The following is a 21,126-nucleotide window of genomic DNA, read 5'->3' as shown; positions in this document are numbered from 1 at the left end:
ACATGCTCACTGCCGTGTAACTTAACTCCAGTGCTCTCGATCTCTGAATCAAGCTTAGCAGTAAGCCCTCCACGGTGCAGCCTGCTGTGATTAGTGCCGTGATTACTTCCCATCGGGAGCATGCAGCCTAATTCGCCCATGAATGGAAACGATATCTTAACGACTTGCGGTGATCCACATCGTGGGGGTCGCGACGGCTGGAGATTGAGAATCTCGATTCAGGTACCGCGTGCGCGCTCTGTGTCAAATCCACCTCCCATTGTTAATGAGCGCGCGTGCGTGCGCGCACGTGTCATTCAATATCCACGTGTCATTTAATATCCACGTGGATCGCCAATCGATCCACTGCGGTGCACCAGCCACAGCGGGTCGCAGCAGGGACTTGAGCAGCAGCAGCGAGGTTCTGAATCGCGGCGTGCGAGCTCCATGCCGTCTCCGCTGCCAGTGGGGCGCTTTCGCCCTCGCCTCTCCTCCCCGTGGTTTGACGCGGGCGGCTGCTCCCCGTGCAAGAGCAGCTCCCCCCCGGTGTCGGCCGCGTTTCGCTGCGCGTTCTCGCCCGCGCAAGACTTCTCTCCTCCTGCTGCTGCTGCTCACGGCCACCGACCCGGTTCGGTCAATCTCTCCGCCCTGAGCCTCCAGGGCCGTCTGGGCTCCGGGGCATTCGGCCACGTGTTCCGGGGCTGCTACTACGGGCGGCCCGTGGCCGTGAAGCTTCTGTCGCCGCGCGGCGCGTCCAGCCTCCACGCGGAGATGAACGCCGCGGGTCTGCGCCACCCCAACATCGCGCGTCTCCTGGCCGCGTCCCCGCGGACCTTGGTGCTGGAGCTGGCGGGTCCCCGCAGCCTGCAGGGACTCCTTTACGACGAGGGCGACGCGCCCCCCGTGCCGTTCGCGACGCGCGTCGCGTACGCGCGCGACGTGGCCGAAGCGCTGCGCTTCCTGCACGGACGCGACATCGCGCACCTCGACGTGAAGCCGGGGAACGTGGTGCTGGCCCCCGACGGCAAGCTCTGCAAGCTCTGCGACTTCGGCTGCTCGAGGCGTCTGAACGACGGCGGCGAGGTGCCGACGCGCACGGACGCGCCCGGCGGCGGCACCTACACGCACCGCGCCCCCGAGCTGCTGAGCGGCGGTGTCGTGACGGCCGCCGCCGACGTCTACTCGCTGGCGGTGACCCTGTGGCAGCTGGCCACGCGGGAGGCGCCGTACCCGGGCGCGGAGCCTCACTGCGTCGTGTACGCGGTGGTCGCCCGCGGGGCTCGTCCCGTCTTCCCCGCCGGCTTCGGAGCGCGCGGCGGAGACGACCCCGAGGCGCGCGTCCGCGACCTCGTGGAGCGCGGCTGGGCGCCGCGGGCCGTCGGTCGACCCCGCGCCGGCAGCGTGGGGGTGGCGCTGGGCGAGATCGTGACGGCCGCGCGAGGTGGAGGAGGAGGGGGCGACGGTCGTGTGCGGTGAGGGAGGAGGCTGCGTCAGTCTCCAGGCGAGACCCGCGGGGGACACCGGCGCGCGTCTCCCCGAGCGCTGCCCCGCGGAGCGTTTTGGCTGTGCGTGGACCCCCCCCCCCCCCAGATTGACTGCTGCTTTCTTGAGAACGTTGATTTTTTTTCTTCACAACCGGAGTACGTGTCCTTTTTTTTTTAACTGGGTTGAAGTATGGGAACGCACCTGTTCACGGACACTTGTTTCCGTTTTTTATATTCGCTGTAAACCTGTTTTTGGTGTCCACATCGCTGCTCCACCCGCTCTTTAACTTATGGGCGACGTTCATTTTCGTTTATACGGCTCTGAGCAAACGGTCGATGGACATTGCGCATCTACCGTGACGGGTCGTACAAGTAGTAATTGGGGGTGACTTGTCCTGTGAAAGGTGTCGATCGGATGATGCTCACCAAAAAAACACACGTTTACAATAACCTCCAGCTTGTTAGTTTTTTTTTTAAAGCTAGACATTGCGGAGTGTTTTCGGAAGTCGACTCTTGTCCTAGACCTCTCCATACACGGCTTCAGTTTAATAACCCTTTTTATTAACGATTTCGTTGCAATGCGCTTTGAAAGCCCACTGAACATTGGCTGTAAAAACAGCACGAAACGGACAACGGGAAGGAAAGGCAGTTTGAGAGGGGGTACTTTTTGTGCGAATGTGAATCTTGTGTACAAATTGTCCGAATCAAATGATAGCCCAAACCTACTTGCTCTTCTACCGCAAACCACATTTTTCGAAGCTTGTGACCGCTAATCCTGAAATGGTTCACCATACGGGGAAGGATTCCCTCGAATTCCGACTCGCACAACTGCCGTGTGGGAAACGCGTCTCGAGATACGGCCTGTGTTGTCTCGGTTTTGTGAATGCTCGGCCGTGTTTTTTCTTGGTGTACTTAACATAGGGAGGTATTTGAGATGCATTGGTATTAATTCGAGTCGAACTGCCAGCGTGTTTTTTAGTATTGCATAAACATTTTAAGTTTTTTTTTAGACATGTAGGTAAATGGATGATTGGAAGTTGTCAATGTAATTAATGTTGAGAACCTAACGGATTGGTTTTCATATTGCAAATGTGGTGGTTTTTAATTAACTTTACATTTTTACTTTTTAAAATACTAGTATAATTGAAATAAAATACTAATTTTATCTTTCCAACGTTTTTCTTTTTGCTGACACATGGCACATTCTCTAGCACCATCACATTACTACTCAAAATCGAACCATTTATTCCAAGCAAAAATACATGCATACCATCTGTACGTTGGATTAACATTTAAAGTGAAATCAAAACGGATGGGTTTTGGCTTGATTGGGGGTGATGTCTGATGGGCATGTTGAACTTTATTTCGCGCCGTATATAGCCAACGTTGATAATGGAGAGAATCCTCCCAAAAGGATAACCACTGGAGTCTGAGCGATGATATCCGTTGGTGTAGGTTGGCATTCATCCAGCAATGGATAAGAATGGCTGTGGAGATTTAATGAAAAATGATTACCTTTCACGACTGCTGTTAAGGTCCTGATGCTGCCACAGCTGAAAGGCACTGCTTATTGCATTACACCAGCCAATCATTATTTAAAACAATTGATATGGTCCATGTTATCCGCATTTACCGTAAATATGTAGAAAAGGTAAATAATAATTAGATATACTGCTAATAATAGAATATACAATGTCACCTGTTACAAAAACCTGTCACTAACACTACCTTTAATATATACAGCAATAATCCAGAATGCTCTTAACCAGCATCTCTCAGATGCCAAGACAAATCTTACTTCACGTTTCTGAAAAATATACAATAGCCATCTGGCCGCTCCCTTCCCGATAGATCTATTGTTTAAGGAAGCTTCAGGATGCTGCCGAATGGTGGTGTGGACGGCCTCTTGCAAACATCCGCTATCCACACTTGTGATCGTGTTGTGCTGTGTTGTAACTTGTTGAATATCTGGCCCATCCTGAATGAGTATCTCTAAAGAGTTATTGCTTATGTCTTCGTTAATTTATTTCTTGAAAAGGTTTATGGACTTGGAAAATTTGAACCAGAAGTATAACTCATAACCGGCACCCTCCATTCCCCATCAATGCCAGGTAATGCGTTTGTTGTAATAGTTGGTGTTTTAGGCCCTGGCCCTTCGGAGGATGCACAATTAGACGTTATGGATAGCTTGATCGAGAGGATTGTCGTTCAATAATACTTCCACATTCTTGTTTATCTCCATTTGAAAAAAGAGATTCCTGAATGTGGCATCAAATTCGTTATTGCAGAGCCTGAAAGACAAATAATGGGAACAAGGTAAAGAATTTCCTGGTATGACATTCCAACATGGGGATATAATGCAATTACTGAATTTTAATCGGCCATTATAATAATTGCAATTTGCAATGCCCACAGTATTCAATCACTCTCAGAGTAGCGCATTCTCCTGGAAAGCCAAAGTATGGCACCTCAACATCCATGGAAAGGGAGTTTCACAACATTTGTGATTCACCAATCCTTGCCTCCACTGCTCCAATACAGGCAAGTTCCACTACACCCGGCTATATGAATATTACAAGCTAATAATCATATACACTTTTATATCATCAGCAATCACCATTTATTTCTCTGCAGGATAACAACATTTTGGGCCAAAGTGTTATAACACATCATAGGCCTTATTTAATGAGGAACCAATATATAAATTAAATAAACGTTTAACTAAAGTTGTGAGAAGTCACGAAAGCTTCAAATCAAGTTTGAACGACCTCTACGGGGAGGATTTAAGTCTGTTTTCTCAAATTTCACACTTAACTTCTAATTTAGCAATCTTTGGAGAACGTAATCAACCAGGATATGCGTTAACTGTGTATTAGCCGACTGTGTTGCATTGCATTACATTTTAAAAAAATTGCTAAGCTTGTTTTCTGAAACTGCCTATTTCTCTATCTAAAATTTACCAGGGTCTCATAGGTCCATTCGCTCTTTCTCTCCCCCGGCCGCCGCGGGGTGGATTTCCACACAGCTCTTATTGACATGCTAATTTTTCTGCTCCAGCAGACCCACCTCTCTCTCTCTGCCCACCCTCTCTCTGCCTCCCTCTCTCTATTTAAGGCCTCGACACAGAGGCGTGGGGTCTGTTGTCTCTGTGCTCTCGCTGCTTGTCTGTCTCCGTGTCTGTTTTGTCTCTCTCTCAAATTTAGCAATCTTTGGAAGAACGTAATCAACCAGGTAAGGTGATGACTGTTAGCCGACTGTTGTATTGCATTGTATTTCTAAGTTCACTCGGTTTGTTTTCTACCTGATGACGATTGCTTGTGTTGCAATCGAAACGTCGTATTCTATTATTTCTTTTCTTTTCTTTCTACGTGACTTTACCGAAAGAACCAAAGAGTAATTCATGCAGTCACGAAAGCTTCAAATGAAGTTTGTGAGAAGTGTTGTCAATTTTGTCTCTGGTCATAGTTTATTTCCGACCAAGCATAAGAACTTTAGACATGTGGAAATGTTCATCACATCTAATCTACCCCAAATTGATAAAAAGTGTCTTCCATTCTGACCTTGTAAGAGTCCACTAGTAGGCATGTGCTATCATTTCACAAAGCAACTTCATCTGTTTTTTGGAAGGCATATACGTCTAAGATTTCAGTGGCATGCCACCAATAAAGCATCCAGTTTTTTATTTATTATATAACTGGTGTATGTGTAAGAAGCCCTATTGGAAGTCATCAATCTCTGGTGAAATTGTCCCCAATAAAATGGAGGTAACAATCCAACATACAATTGACAAGTGCCAGTGCGTCACACAAAACATACCTGAGTGTCTTTACATTACTGTTGGCCATAACGATCTTCTGGAGAGCAGAGATTGATTCATTTGTCAGTTGGCAAGATTGCAAACTGCAAAGAAAAAAGGTAATGTGCATTTATCTATTCATTGCAAAATATTCATTAAAAAAGCAGTTATCAAGACAGTAAAAGCGGTGGAGCTTACAATGTGTCCACAGAAGATCTTCAGTTAAGTAAATTTTATTCCATTATCACGCACACATGCATTGGTGGGATGCCTCATTAAAAAAAACCCATACTCAAGTCCTGACCACTTTTTATTCTCTATTACCGAATCTCCTGGAAGGATCCCTAAGTTCTCACCCTTAACAATTACCTTTCTTCCTTATCTGCCCCCTGTCCGTCCTCCACTTCCATATCCCCTTTCCCCACGCTTTTCACTGTTGGAACCCCTCGGATTAACCCTTCGACAGCTAGCATACGGCAGTATTGATGATTTATTTAATAAAGGGGGGCTTGGGTGATCCTTACAGATGTAGAGACATTGCGTGTGTGGAGACAGTGTGGGTGCAGGAACAGGACGTGGCCAAGTGGTCACGAGGGGTAATTACGGAGGGGGAACCATCTGGGAAGTTCGGGAACGGGCTGGAGAGTTCGACAAAGGGGGCGTGGCCGGGGGCTGCCGTAGAATTGGGGTCGACTTGGCTTCACGTCGTCGCTGTTTTCGCTTTGTCGCCACTTGCGTGCCATCCCCGGCCCAAGTTATCTGCGCATTATCCCTGACCAAGTTATCTGCGTGAAGCGCCCTAAGTAAGAAATAAAGAAACCTCGACAGTTAGAGTTGTCCACGAGTCATTACACAAATGTAATCAAATGAAAATATGGTGAATATGGTTACTTTTAATTTTTATATTTCTAATTTTGGGTACAAGTAGAAATTACCAAATTGTTTTCACCAGATTCTCAAGGCACTAAAATATTACTCTTTGGTTCTTTTGGTAAAGTCACGTAGGTAGAAAAATATATAATAAATCACGACGTTTCAATCGCAATACAAGCAATCGTCACCAGGTGAAAAAATACAGCAGTAGAACTGTTTAGCATTTGAACTGCTGGATCTTTTCACCTGATGACGATTGCTTGTATTGCGATCGAAACGTCGTGATTTATTATTTATTTTTCTACCTACGTGACTTTACCGAAAGACCCAAAGAGAATGGGATTCCTGCAGTCACGAAAACTTCAAATCAACACATTCTTTACCAAGTTTAAATTTGTAAATGCCCAGTAATACCAGCACAATCCGCAGTTACCAATGTTTAATAAAATAATGTTGCCTTTTTTCCACAATTATATTCTGAACGTGTATTTGGCAAGATGTTACATGGCAATGAGATTTATCTTCGTGTCCTCTCTCCAAAGAGTGTAACAGTAATGTCGTGTCAGAATTCCTCCTGGAAGGCGATGTCAGAATTTACTCTGAAGTCACATCAACAGGCCTCTTCTCCACGTGTTTATATGCCACATTACAAAACTTTTCCTCCTCAAAGCTGGAATATATTGAATTGACAAAGCAAAGTTGACATTATATTTCTCTGTTCACATAACAGCAACTGGGTTGAGACCATCAACTTGCTACGCTTAAGTACTGGCTTAAAATCATCGGTGGCTGCTCCAAATGTACCACAGGATCTCGGCAGAGCTGGCCAAAAGCTCCTGAGCTACAGAGCCAAATCAAGTTATGCCATGTTTATATAAGAGATATACAAATAACATGTTGCTCATGACCAAGAATACATAACACAACACTCACTCTAACACCTCCAGATTTCCACATTCCTCCATCTCTTCTGCCAGAAACTTCAAATTGTCATCACCAAGTGGGTTGCCTAGGAGTCTAAAAAACACGTGTAAAAAGAATCCATGTAACAGAAAAATATTGTAATACAATAACGTACACATACAAAGATATTTATTGCTATATACACTATGCCACTAAAAAAACTTAAGTAAACCTTCAAATTACAAGCAATACAAATAAAGCGTTAACAAAACCTAACAATGTACATAAGATTAATAGTTTGTTTTCATATTCCTTGGGTCTTTCGGTAAAGTCAAGTAGATAGGTTCAAAGAAAATAACCAGAAACTACGACGTTTCGATTGCAACGCAAGCGATCGTCATCAGGAGGAAAAAGGATTATTTTGCTTCTCAATCTAAAACAAGAATGTTAAGTCTATGATTTAGCACAGTCCTGCTTGGAATGTATGGTAAATCCATAAACAGTACTGGAAAGTCTTCTTGGTTCTTTCGGTAAAGTCACGTAGAATAGAAATAATAAAAGAATAAAAATAAACATAATAAAATAATTCTCACGACATTTCGGCCACAACGCAAGCAGCCGTCCTCAGGTGGAGAACAGGTCTGTCGAGTCTTCTCGTCGAGTCTTCTCGACAGACCTGCTCGCCACCTGAGGACGGCTGCTTGCGTTGTGGCCGAAACGTCGTGAGAATTATTTTATTATGTTTAATTTTTATTATTTTATTATTTCCATTCTACGTGACTTTACCGACAGAACCAAGAAGATGAATCCCTGCAGTCACGAAAGCTTTAAATCGAAAAGTACTGTAAAATGTTTTATTTGCTGGTGAAAAACTGTACGACCTGGAGAAAAACCATGCATAGATAGGTCAGCAGCCTAATTTATGACTGCAGGTAACACAATATACTACATTTCATGATATAGCAACCCCAACTTATATGCTACACAGTTCTATATACTGCATAAGGTCAACCTCCTCTTATCCAGGGCGATATGGGGGGCATGCTGGTGCCGGATTATATCATCCACATTTGTCCACAGAAACTGTTCATGCAATCCATGCAGCTATCCGTGGAGAAATGCAAACATATTCAATTTGCTGTCACCTGTATTCGCTGCCACTTCGTCTTATCCGTGAGAAGGCACACATACAAATATTAATTTAGTGTTTACAGGAGATCACTTCCAGGTGACTCCTCTGTGGATAAGCAATCACACTATTTAATATAGCGCCCTTCACAATAATATCGTCACAAAGCAGATAGAATACATAACACATTTGCCACCACTTCCGAATCATCAGCCATGGACTGCCATGCAGTCAACATTTCTCCGTAGCAGGCCTCCTGCAAAATGCACCCTGTAAGGTTCTACATGTAAAATTATATTTCTAATGCTTTAAGACCCATCACACCCCATCAGAAACTACAAACATTTGTAAACATGGAATCAAGCAAGCAAGTGTACAATGAACAACAGAGTACTGTTGTATTATTCATTCGGCAGGTGAAGCAGGTTTCATTACACCTCCAAATTGCTGGGTAAACATTGTAATTAAAATTCAATACCCAACTCACTGAGATATGCGTTGCCCAGTTGTTGGCAATAATCTCAAGGGGTTGCTGACTCATCTGTACAAACTCCTGCGTGATCCCATCATATGTACAGCACTTTTTCAGGTAACCAAGTTTCACTCCACATGCCAAATTATCATTAATTGGTTAGACATCCGAAAACAAAATATTGTATAAACAAGTAAAGGTGCAGCCCTGCAATTTCTTATGCATGTCACTCCTGACAAAAGGGCTCTTCACGAGAATGAGCTGTATACATGAAAGGTAATGCTGTATAATACATAATTAATATATCAGTATTTTACTCACATCAATCTTTTGCAGTTCTTTACAGCAGGCACTAGTCTTTTTAGTTCACCAAAGCCGATGCCACATTTACTCAGATTGAGTGTGTCTATGGGTTTCTTGAGATTTTTCAAGAGATCGGAGAGCGCAACACAATCCATTGATGAAATCTGCACCTCTGAAATGTCAATCTCTTCTACGCCATCTGTAATATCACGTGTGGCCTGTATGTCGTGTAACTCAAATATACAATGCAAAATATGAATGATCTTTTTCTTGTCATATTTGTACTGACTGATGTCATTTTTCAACCAGTCAATTAATATTTTTTTAAGAGTAAAATCTGGTGCATCAATGTAGTCATCAAGGTTTCTCCATGATTTTTCGGATGCCAAGCCACATAAAAACAATTTAACCACATCGTAATGTCCATCATCACATGACTCCGTTATTTTAATGAACTCTGAAATTGTTATTTTTGGGTCCGGCAGATAAAAAGTCAACGCAGCAAAAAACTCTTGTATTGACTCGTGAAAAAATACGTAATTTGTTTTTCTAGAATTGTCTTCAGATTTAAATATCTCACTCAAAAAAGTACCGTTCAGCTTTTGTGGGTTCACATTAAATTCTTTCAAATGTTTTTTCTCAAACTGTAGAGTGTATTTTTCAATTCCCCAAAATGCTATCTTCGCAAGTGACGATATGGATTCAATGACATCGGTTTGTTTCCCTGTGTGATGATTAAGTAGCAAAAAAAGAAACTTTGATAATAGTTCAGTTGTGGTGCTTGACTTCAATAGTTTGAGAAAAATGTTGTCCTTGTTCAAACATGACTTCATTGTTAAAGCTATTATCCAGCAGAAGGCAGGGATGTAACAGAAATTGAACAAGCGATCACATTTTTGTACTCTCTCATAGACATCATTTTCTATGTTATCTTGTGGGAACATCTTTGCAAAGTATGTTTTTATTTCCTCTTCGTGAAATCCTACAATCTCAACGTATTGGTCGACCTGAACGGGATCCAATTGGTGCAGCGAAACCTTTCGTGTTGTAAGTAAAATAGAAGCCCCTTTCAACAACTTTCCTTCTATCAGACCAGCAATTATTTCATTCACTTTACTTTTTTTATTTGGATCACTGCTGGATAAGTTAAAGTCAAGACGATCTCTGAACTCATCTAGCCCATCTAATACTATAATGATATCTCCTGCTGTGGAGAGGTCGGGAAACGTTTTGATACCTGAATGATTTTTTGCCAACAGTTCTCTGAATGAAATATCACCAGTACAATGATTTATTTCTTTAAATCTTAAGAAGATCATGTGCTTAAAGGAGTTATGAAACAAATCTCCAGAAACAAAATCGTACACAATTTTTCGACAAAGAGTGGATTTTCCAATTCCGGGATCACCAGCGAGCACAACTAGGCGAGGCGTTAGCTCGAGAATTGGGTCAAACAATTGTTTATAATGCATTGGTTTGTCTTTTATTGTGTGGGTGTGTTTCGTTTGCCTGGACATGAAATAATGCCCCTTGGGATACCCAACGTGTTTAATTGGGAATAGCAAAGGACACACGAATCTGTTTTCCAGGAGGATATTTTCTGCTGAGTTGTAGTCTACTATGTACTGTGTCTTGTCTTTTAAGTATTCATTGTAACGTGTAAGATCATCATCTGCAATGGAACAGAAATATACAAATCAATATTTAGCAGTTAAAATTGGTATTTAGCATTACATTTCAGTCAGTAAAATACTCCCAACAATCCCCAATTTTACCCAGAGCCCATTTACAGATAATTTACACTTTCATTACGTCAAAAACTAAGGCGACACTGTGGTTGAAAGTTCAACATATTTAAGAAGCTCATTTCCAAATGGAATCCATAAACAAGTGGGAGCGCCATCGTTCGGGTTCGCCGTTATCAGCAGCAGCGTGACTAGTATCATTGTCGGAAATGTTTGTCCTTCCCCCGCAGCTCCAATGAGCACGATTGGCTATGTATGGTGCGAAAGAAGTTCAACATACATACATGATAATCAATTTGACACCCACGGATGAGGCACATAGCATAGGAGTGCAGATGAGAGGTTTCACTGCACAGTGTCTGCATATTACTTCATCTCATATAAACACAGCGCAGCATATACAATGACATTATACAATAGTGTTTTAATAAATGAAATTCTTACCATTCTGAACAGATGTGTAACGTGCACTGGTCCTCCTAGATCTTTTCCTCTTTAAAAAAAAAAATAAAAGACTCACTGCCAAAATCATAACCAAGATGATTAGGGCAATTATGCCAGCAGATGCATGCCCTGAGGAGAGAAGGTAAAAGTGAGGTTTTTTAACTTAAATAAAACATCCCCATGGTGTTGTCAGCAGACAGTGTGAAAGTACAATACAATAATAACACATGCCAACATTTATTAGCTGCCTTCATACCATTAGACCAATGTTATATTTACTGCAAAAAGTCACAAATAAATGAATGTAAATGCTTGTGGAAAATATTATTGATGTTAAATGTTATACATTAACTTTGTTTGCTCATGTTTATTCCAAGATAAACTTTCTATATTTAGCTATTTTAACACTTTTGGAAGTTAATTCCCATTGAATGATATAATTTCTATGACAAATGTAAAATGATTAATGTTTCCATTAATATACATGCCTTTGTTTCTCCAATCCAGTTTTTTTAGAATTTATATCACTGCAAAATAATTTTCGCTAAAACGTGTAGCCCTGAGTCAATTTTTTTATACATTTTGGTAATTTCTTCATGTAATCTCAGTATATCTATTCAATCTCATTATCTTCGCAATGATCATCGTGAACAATTGATATACATACAGTACAGTAAGAGGCTAATGGGTGTTTAGTTCTTCAAATCAGTGTTATAATGCATATGTAGCGACATGGAATGTGTCACTATGACGCATAGCGCTGGTTGCTGGCAGAGAAGGGGACCTGTTGTTGTAGCAGCCCTGTCTGCCAACAGGCCACGTGATAAGCCAGAGAGAGGGATGTGGGGCAAAGGTAATAGAGGGGGCACGTGAGGTAAAGCCCAGGAACCTTCGAGTAGGTTCTCGAAGGGGGGCGTGGCCGGGGGTGGAGTGAGGCCACGCTGGGTGGATAAAAGGGGACCCTGAGCTAAGGTTCGGGGCTGTTGTTGCAGTGGAACCCGTCATGCTGCTGGAGTCTTCGTCACCGTCTTCACCTCCTCGGAGTTGTTAGTCAGGCAGCCTGCTAGCTGTCCTGACTCTAGTGTAGTTACTCCTTGAACCTGTGAAGGCTATATTAAATAGAGTGCCTCCTACTACAAGTGTCTCTGAGTGACTCACTACACATATATATTATCAGAGCATGTTTGTTGTTTGCATGTTCACCAAAAGTACGTGTGGTTAATGCAGACATAATTCCTTACATAAGGATTCTGTTTGGTGTTTTACATATTGACACCTGTTTTTTGCCAGAAAGGGTAAAACGTATTGTTATATTTTAATTCCCATGTAATAATTTTGTGAACAAGTCCACAAATATGATTTCAACAAGTGTTCTGTCTAGCCATAATGATTGGTCCAGGAGCTTTCCCCCCTTTTCATACTGATTCCAAGAACACAGGATGAGATGTTACTATCCTTTGTGCAAGCACTTCCAAGAGTTCATGAACAGTGAGCCTGGTGAAATTTAGGGAGCGCATCGTCAGTAGTGTACCCTTGGTTCCTAGGGTGTTTCGGCCTTTCACACTATACACCCTCCCCAAAGGCGGCCAGCGACAGGGTGATCAATCCTATGCTTGCGTCCCATGCCCAATTAGTCATAGGAGTTGCCTTGTTGTTAATAGCCAACATCCCATGGGACTATGCATGGCAGGGGCGTCCTCCTCCCTGAGTCAAGCATTGTTGACCGCATACCTCCTGGCCCTCTCACTTCGGGGCCCAGCTGGGGTCTTTCCTCTTCATCCAGAGCCACTGACTGCTGCCTTCTGCCGCCTCCGATACAGCTTTGATTGCCGAACGCTGGCTCTGGCCCTTAATTCCCAGGTCTCTAAGCAGTCTGCTTGTAGATGTTGCCACAAAACCTCTGCAGCCCACCTCCACTGGTCGGACTTCTGTGTTCCAGCCATGATGCCGTGCTTCGGCAGCTAGATCGGCATAGCGCAGATGTTTTCGCTCATAAGCCTCATCTACTGAGTCCTCCCAGGGTACTGTGAGCTCAATCATGAAGACCTTCTTGAGCGAACGGGACCAGAGCACCATGCCAGGTCTTAGGGTGGTGGTTGTGATCTCCGGAGGAAACACAAGTTGTCGGCCAATGTGAACTAGCATTTTCCAGTCGCGGGCCAAGCACAGCTGGTCTCGCTCTGATGGTGTAGAGCCGCTCTTCGGTCTTGAGTTTCGTCGAGTTTAATTCTTCTAGTCTGACATCTGAAACCTTTTCCTCTACATATAATACTGGGCAATATGATTTATTTTTCTTGAGAGATTAGCATGTAGAATATTAAATAAGATGTAAGATTATATCTTTCCTTTTCCAATAAGTGGTTATGTCATAGTGAAGATATTGAATCACAGGAATGCATTATAACACCCAGTCACAATTCAAGTGAACGGTTTGTGTATTCTACAGTATTTGTAATCACCTCTAATGCACTCAGCAACTTCATACTGGCCTACAGAGCTAGAACACTGAGGCAGGGCTTTTAATTGTGTCAGCATGTGATGCAATAATGCATGGAGATACACCCTCTGATCATATATTTTTCTATAAGGAATTTGCATTTTTCATATTTATAATGACCATTTTAACATTTCTTCAGAAAGAACAATTTTAATTAGTATTGTGGCTTTTGCAATTCGGTTACTTGTACAATCAGTTTACAGTAACCATGGTTATTATTATTGCTTACCAGTTTCCTCACAACGATTTGAAATATCATGGCGGTAGTAACCCTCCCTGCAGCGGCATATGGCGTTGCGTTTCAGATTACACGGCTGATCAACTTCTTCGTCTGCACAAAACCAAACGTAAAGTTACATCCACAATATTCAAAACAGAATACATATTTCTTAGTTTTGCGCACCATTTCAGAGGTGATGGATATTTTACCATTAAATCTATTTATCTTGTAACATTAATGGACTTTTTTGGCTCGGCTCTTTAATGGTTATGGCTTGATTCACCATTATAATGCCCATCAGGAACTGAATACACTCTTTTCTGGAGGGTTGTTAAACTATGGGTCTACATGACAGACAAGGATTTCATGGGTGAACATACTCTGGACTAAATCAAGGTTTTCCAACACCAATTTACACAATATATAATAACGTCGTGATTTGAAATGCAGAAGCATGCATCTACCTAAGACTAGAAGGGTAGTATAGTCTTTACATGGTCACCAAAATTAAATATACGTGAAATTAGAATGCAATTTCAAAGTTAAAAATAACTATTAAAATACATGTAATGTTACATATGAAGTAATTACTGGCGTCACAGACGCTGCATTCGTTGCACTTTGTCGCATTGTTGACTTTATCCATGTAGTGTCCATTACTACATTGTCTGCAGAATGAATCCCCTTCATTAGAAGAGCAATCAAACATCTTGTACTGCCCTGGAATAAACCAGCACAAATACATTCAATTTGCATCCATGAACAATGTTATACTTATATTATTACATCACAAATACGTTACGTGAGGAGTGCGTTCTGATGTTCTGACCGCTGGCCCAACCATTCCAATTCAAAACAACAAATGTACTTAAATATTGTAGTAAACATTCACTTTAAGTCTTTCTAACAAAAATATAAAGAAGTTAACACCAATTTTATTGTATTTTATATTTCACAAAGTAAAACAAGTGCAATGTTCATTAAAGGTGATACCCTAAAAACAGAAAGTGTGTGTCTAGTAGATATAAACTAAATTATTTGTATTCTACCTGGTAAGGCCAACTGAGCTATCTAGCTCTTTTTCAGAAGTGACCTGGTCACAAATTATAGCTCAACGAAGTGGCTTATCACGTGGAAATGTATCACAGCCAAATATTCTAAACGCATGTTGATTCTAAATGTTAAAGGAAGGACCCGGAGACAAATCCACACGACTATGGAGAGAACATGCAAACTCCAAATCTACATCAGGCGTCGGGGTCGAGATCGAACCCATGTCTTACTGCATACCAGGCGTAGTAGTTAACATCTCGCCACTGTGGCATTTCTAAATAACTTTTAAAAATTTTAATTTCCAAACTTAAAACGTTTCTTAGACAGTGAGGATGAATCTTAATTATGTATCTACAAGATAAGAACTATTTATATCTCATTTAAACCAACTAATATAACTTTAACATTTTCTATAAACGCATTAAACCAAAATGGCTGGACTTGCAAACACATGATAATGCCTTCCCAATAATGTGGAAAGTTACAGGCATATGTGGAGCCAAACACCAACAAATTTAATATATAAAAAAAAATTGTGTAGGATAACTCAGGGCACAACCGAGGTATGATATTAAAGATGATTTTAATCCATGGGATGGGACCAATTTGTCATAATTTGCAAATCAGCCCTGGAGAAACCTAAAACACTTAATCTTTGTTTTTTTCGGTAAAGTCACGTAGACGGAAGCTTGTGTTGCCTCCGAAATGTCGTGATTTAATTTATTATAATTTTTTACCTACGTGACTTTACCGAAAAAACCAAAGAGTAATGAATCCTTGCAGTCACGAAAACTTCAAACCTAAAACACCTGTTTCATGCATAGAGGTCACCCATCCAACCACCATTTCGGTTCAACCAGGTGATTTGAATTAATATTTAGAGATACAATATAACTCATTTAGTCTGTCATTTTCTTAGCAGTAAATACTATTATTCACAGGGGTCAAGAGAACTGGACTTCTTCCCATTACTGTATTTTCAGATCCCTGTGAATTTGCCGATAGATTAGATGAACCAAAAAGAATCCTTATTTGTGGCTGTAAGATTCCGGCTGCCATCTCCTGTTGTGTGGAAGTGGCCTATTCAAGTTATTTCTGAACTACAATACAGCAGTTCTCTAATATCATATACCAGGAGCTGTTCCTTACCATAATGTGGTTACTGTAATTCATTACTATATATACTTGTTTTGAGAAATCCATGATAAAAAACATTTCCTATCCGACGACATGGGAAAGGTATAGAATTAAAGTAAATGTTCATAAAGTTCCGTTTAATTGATAAAAATACTCAATTGTACAACAAACGAGGTGGTCTAGGTATACCATAATCGAATCAGCCAATAATGTACTGGGTTACGTGGCACAGTAGATATACAAAAACAACAAATGCAATGTGATTGTGAGGTTTGGACTGGCTGAAAACCGGTGTAACCTGTGTGGAAATTGTAACTATGCAAAAGTTGCATTGTTTACCTTCACTGCACATGAAACAGCAAATTCCAGTCGTTGATTCGTACATTGCATCAGAGCAACCATCCACTTGTTTGTCAAACAGAAAAATCTGAAATGGGAGTAAAAACAAGTTTCATCCCCTCAAATAAATCATTCATCTTCCACAGACTCCCCCCCTTCATATACCTGGGGGCAGAGGGATCTAAAACTGGTGGTAGAGAGGGATACAAAGTGGGACGATGTTGGGGGTCAAAGTCTACGAGAGGAAATTATTAACCTTGCTCAAAAGGAACAGCGCACAACGGGGTGGTGTTGATGATTCTGTTGTCGGAAGCATCCACAAGTACACGAGCCGTGTTCCCCAGCGCAGTGTTCTCTATGCGCGATACCTCTAGAGAAATTGTCTCGCTCGGCGTCTGTCTGAGCGTCACCTCATTCTAAGCAGATTTAGCTGAAAACATCTTAATATATATAGGGGACAACAGAGCTTGAGCAATTGCTGTGCGCAAGCACAGCTGACATATCCGCATGTTTGCTTTTTAGAGGTAGTTTTGATGACGGGTTAAGTGTAAAGGACAACGCTTAATTCCACATGCGTAGTAGGCTTCATCGGATTGACAAAGGTCTGTGGAATATTAATGTACTGGCCGATCGAATACATTATTATAAGGTGGCACTCATTACACACAAAGCGCTTAGCCACAACAGCCACATCGAACAAAGACGATAGTCGTCACATCGCGCGCGCTTTCAGACGCGCTTCTGCGGCCGTCTGGAACGCTCTTCCTTCCAAATCTAGATTGAAAACTCATTCCTTTAGAACTTGTTTTTCTGTTTAGTTTGTCGTCCTTCCTCCGGTGAGCACGGTCCCCTGCATTCCACCTGCCGTGTGACCTCCGATTAATCACGGTTGGCTACGTACGGTGCGAAACACATTCCTGCGGAGGGAGCTGGTAGGAACGTTGGGTTGCTCGGTCAATGGCCAGGGTCAACGGCGGCGTGGTGTATTCCGCAAATATGCCCGACTGTGAGGGCGGGCACAAGCCGGCGTGAGTAGGTTAAACGTTGAGTTGTATAAGGGCACCACGGGGTGACCAGCCCCTCCCCACCCAGCCCCTCCCCACCCAGCCCCTCCCCATCCAGCCCCTCCCCACCCAGCCCCTCCCCACCCCCTCCTCCCCACCCAGCCCCACCCTCCCCACCCAGCCCCTCCCTGCACGACGGACACAATAATCCCCTGTGAGCTGGTGTAACCAGGAGGTTCCTACCAGTAAAAAGTTCAACATAACATACACACGTACTGCACTTGCATTTCAAATTATACAAGCAGCCCTTCGTCACTGCTGGGTGAAGGTCACCCCCACATTACCACATAGCTGCGGGTCATCGGGGTTGTATGACCATGTGGGCAGTAATGTTGGTAACTGTGGGTTGAAGTGGGGGGGGGAGGGACCAATTCAGACGACACTCGCCACTGACGTTAGCCGTGGCTGGGATCGCAGCTCCGTGCACAAGTTAGCAGCGCCCGAGCTAGGGCTGAACGATATTCTTAGGGTTTTTTTCGGTAGGTAAAACATCAAAATTAATGAAAATAAAATAAAATAAAACAAAAATCACGACGTTTCGGAGGCAACACAAGTCTCCGTCATCAGGTGGGACCGTCACAGCCAGATTAACTGCTTGATGCAGCGAAACGTCGTGATTTTTGTTTTATTTTATTTTCATTAATTTTGATGTTTTACCTACGTGACTTTACCGAAAAAACCTAAGAATATAGGGCTGAACGATAAATCCATTTCAAATCGAAATTTGATACAATGCGATTAACAAATCGCAAAGGCTGCATTTTTTTTGCGATTTTAAAAGTTCTATTGCTTTCTCATTGGAATTGTTTTATTTTTTATTATAACTTTATACTCTTTAGTTCTTTCGGTAAAGTCACGTATGTAGAAAAAATATAATAAAAGATCACAACGTTTCGATCGCAACACAAGCGTTCGTCCTCGGGCGGAAATTTCGTGATATATTATTTTATTTTTTATTTTTTCTACCTACGTGACTTTACCGAAAGAACCAAAGAGTATGGATTCCTGCAGTCACGAAAGCTTCAAATTAAGATATTATAACTTTATTTATTTAACTTAACAATTGTTCTATGCTTGATTGTTCTATTTCAATTTAAACATTTTAATAAATACATGTTGGAAGGAATTCATATTTTTTCAGTTCTCATCCTTGCATTAGAATACATAAAGCAGTTGATATTTTGATGGTATCGTGCGGTAATGCTCCATCACATGTTTTAAATCCATTACACAGTGAATATTGAACTGAAGCTTGACTTTATAATATTTAATCGCAAAATCTGTCAGAAAAATCGCAATTAGAGCGCAGAGACCACGGCGGGGCCCCCCTCCACAGCACAACGGAAGCGTTGCGAAACGAAACCAGCGAGGTGCGCAAACTTCCCCAAAACGGCGTGCGCGCAAAGTGTTCTTAATTGTTGTAGCTGAAAACGCACGGACTGTTGTTGTTCTTGTTGTCGCAATGGGTCGACACTCACTGAGATCAGTAGCAGAACGACTCGAACGGCGACGGCGGCTTGACGCCGCGTGCGTTTTGACGGGGCAATCATTTTTGGACAGGGTAAGGACGGCGTCAATCTGGTGCAGGAAGTGCAGCAAACTCGTAAACAACCCAGGTGACTTTGACCCAGGATACGGTAACGCCAGCACGGATGTTTGGGTGGAGTTATTGCACTCCGTGCTGTGGGGTGGAGAGGAGGAGGAGGCGTTTACAACTATCGGTTAATAAACTCCTTAGAAACGTTTTTTTTAACAACCGTTTTATTTTAAAGTGCACTAAAAAGTAAATAACTCGATTGGACAACGGGAAGTGGACGAAATCTTGATTACAAGAGACACGTTGCGCCTGCTTCTTGGGCGAGGCGATTCCAGAGTTTAAGGACCGTGGCGTTTTTGACCTATACAAATAAATCTTTAATTAATAAGCCGTTCATCCAAAATGTAAATTGATTTAAAAGAGCCAATTAATTGATTAATTGATGCTGATTTTGATACAGGCATGCATTGTCACCGGATCTGAGTACGTGTGCACAAATGTGGAATTGATTGGACAACGGGAAGTGGACGAAATTTTGATTACAAGATTTGACCCAGACAAACAGAGGAATCAAGTTAAGTAAAACCTTTGAAAAAAGACGCTTCAGGATGATATACCTGTCAACCCTGGATTACAGACCAATTCAGACCTTATTGGTCACCCCGTGCCCCTTATGAATTTCAACGTTCATCCTATAAAGTCCTATCACAAGGGAGAAACCCATACAAATAGACAAATAGAGAAATCTACATCATTAGACCTCCTTTGCCAGTACCAAAATATAATAATAGTGGTTTTCCCCTTTTTCTGGCAACAAAACTGAAACCTTTTTACAAGGAATCATGTGTGCATTAACCACAATACTTGTGGTCAATATTAAAACAACGCCTGTTGGCGTCCTCTGGTCTAGCACCAATTGAGACGAGGCTCAAAAGAAAGCCGTCTCTGGTGTGGACCAATCAGTTTCAAGGACAATGCATAAATTATCAGAGTATTGTTTTTTTGTTTGCATTTGACTGCATGTATTGTGGTTAATGTAAACATGATTCCTTGCAAAAGGTGTCAGTTTTGTTGCCAGAAAAAATGTGAAAACCCCTATTATTAAAATATAAAAATGTGTTTGCCCATATTGAAACCGCTGTGCGCCGTATGGACCTGAAAACTCAATTCCCGTGTACAAGAATACGGGGTATAAACCGTATGGATTAACAGCTATGGGATAATGAGAGTTTAGCGCTGTCGTTCTGCGTTCCTTCAAATGGAGGAAGGGCCAACAACATCGACTCCTGAAGCCCTCTCGTGGCTGCCAGACCTCGACATTGTCATTTAGCCCCTGTAAAGTTGCCGCAATACGCAAGAAGAGACACCGCCAAGAGTCCAGAATAAACTTGCAAGCGGTGTGGATTGTGTCACCAGTTGATGAAGAGGACTGTGTATGATAACAGTGAAAGTGGAACAAACTTCAAACCCTAAACCCAGGTCAACCGACTGGATGTTCATATAAGTGAGGAAACGCAAACGATAAATATAATAGAAATGAATAAGATGGGGAGGAAATGTTTAATTGAAAAAAAAACAAATAGCAAATTGGTCATTGATGGTACACCAAACGTGTTTACGTTTCTAGAGTCACGGAACTCAAAAGGGCGAGGAGCAAAGGGGCCGTCCATAAATGACGTCACGCGAATTTGGACGATTTTTGACTCCCCCCCCCCCGTCGTCACACGGCGTCACAAAAAGTCAGCACCCCCTCAAATATGACGTCACAAAGCTCTGCCCCCCCCCCTAAATAAAACATGCTTCAAATAGCTTTACACTATTATCATTGTAGTGCGTATTTAATGTGGCGCTGCACTCTGATGTTGTAGGAGAAAACATTTATTAAAAAGTCTATTTAATGCAGTAGAACGTGTTGTCTATATTTATTCAAAGTGTAAATGTGTCGTAACCCTTCACCACTCGACACAGCCAGTACGGGGCCGTCCATAAATGACGTCACGCACCTAGGGGGGGGTCAGACATTTGTGACGATGTGTGACGAAGGGGGGGGGGGTTGAGAAATGTGATGTCACATCAAAATGCGCAACTTTAAATAAATATAGACACGTTCTACTTAGTAAAATAGACTTTTTAATGTTTTCTCCTACATCA

At 42.3% G+C, this 21,126-nt stretch overlaps 2 protein-coding genes across 2 annotated transcripts; one reads left to right on the top strand and one right to left on the bottom strand.

Annotated features, from left to right (window-relative positions):
* Window positions 1-426: 426 nt before the first annotated feature.
* LOC144933758 (serine/threonine-protein kinase mos-like) lies at window positions 427-1,503 on the top strand. Its single transcript, XM_078858872.1, has one exon. The coding sequence runs from the start codon at window positions 427-429 to the stop codon at window positions 1,453-1,455; it is 1,029 nt and encodes a 342-aa protein (XP_078714998.1). The 3' UTR covers window positions 1,456-1,503.
* A 1,232-nt stretch (window positions 1,504-2,735) lies between these two features.
* LOC144933667 (NACHT, LRR and PYD domains-containing protein 1 homolog) lies at window positions 2,736-19,010 on the bottom strand. The gene is made up of 9 exons (XM_078858762.1): window positions 18,917-19,010; window positions 16,375-16,462; window positions 14,437-14,565; window positions 13,855-13,956; window positions 11,129-11,257; window positions 8,958-10,611; window positions 7,066-7,149; window positions 5,280-5,363; window positions 2,736-3,754 (listed from the first exon to the last, which is right to left on the bottom strand). The coding sequence occupies exons 1-9, from the start codon at window positions 18,986-18,988 to the stop codon at window positions 3,634-3,636; spliced, it is 2,463 nt and encodes an 820-aa protein (XP_078714888.1). The 5' UTR covers window positions 18,989-19,010; the 3' UTR covers window positions 2,736-3,633.
* Between the last annotated feature and the right edge of the window lie 2,116 nt (window positions 19,011-21,126).

Source organism: Lampetra fluviatilis, chromosome 1, assembly GCF_964198595.1.
Source record: "Lampetra fluviatilis chromosome 1, kcLamFluv1.1, whole genome shotgun sequence".
Classification (NCBI taxonomy): Eukaryota; Metazoa; Chordata; class Hyperoartia; order Petromyzontiformes; family Petromyzontidae; genus Lampetra; species Lampetra fluviatilis.
The sequence above is the reverse complement of the archived record's forward strand: the minus strand, read 5'-3'. Positions and strand labels throughout refer to the sequence as shown.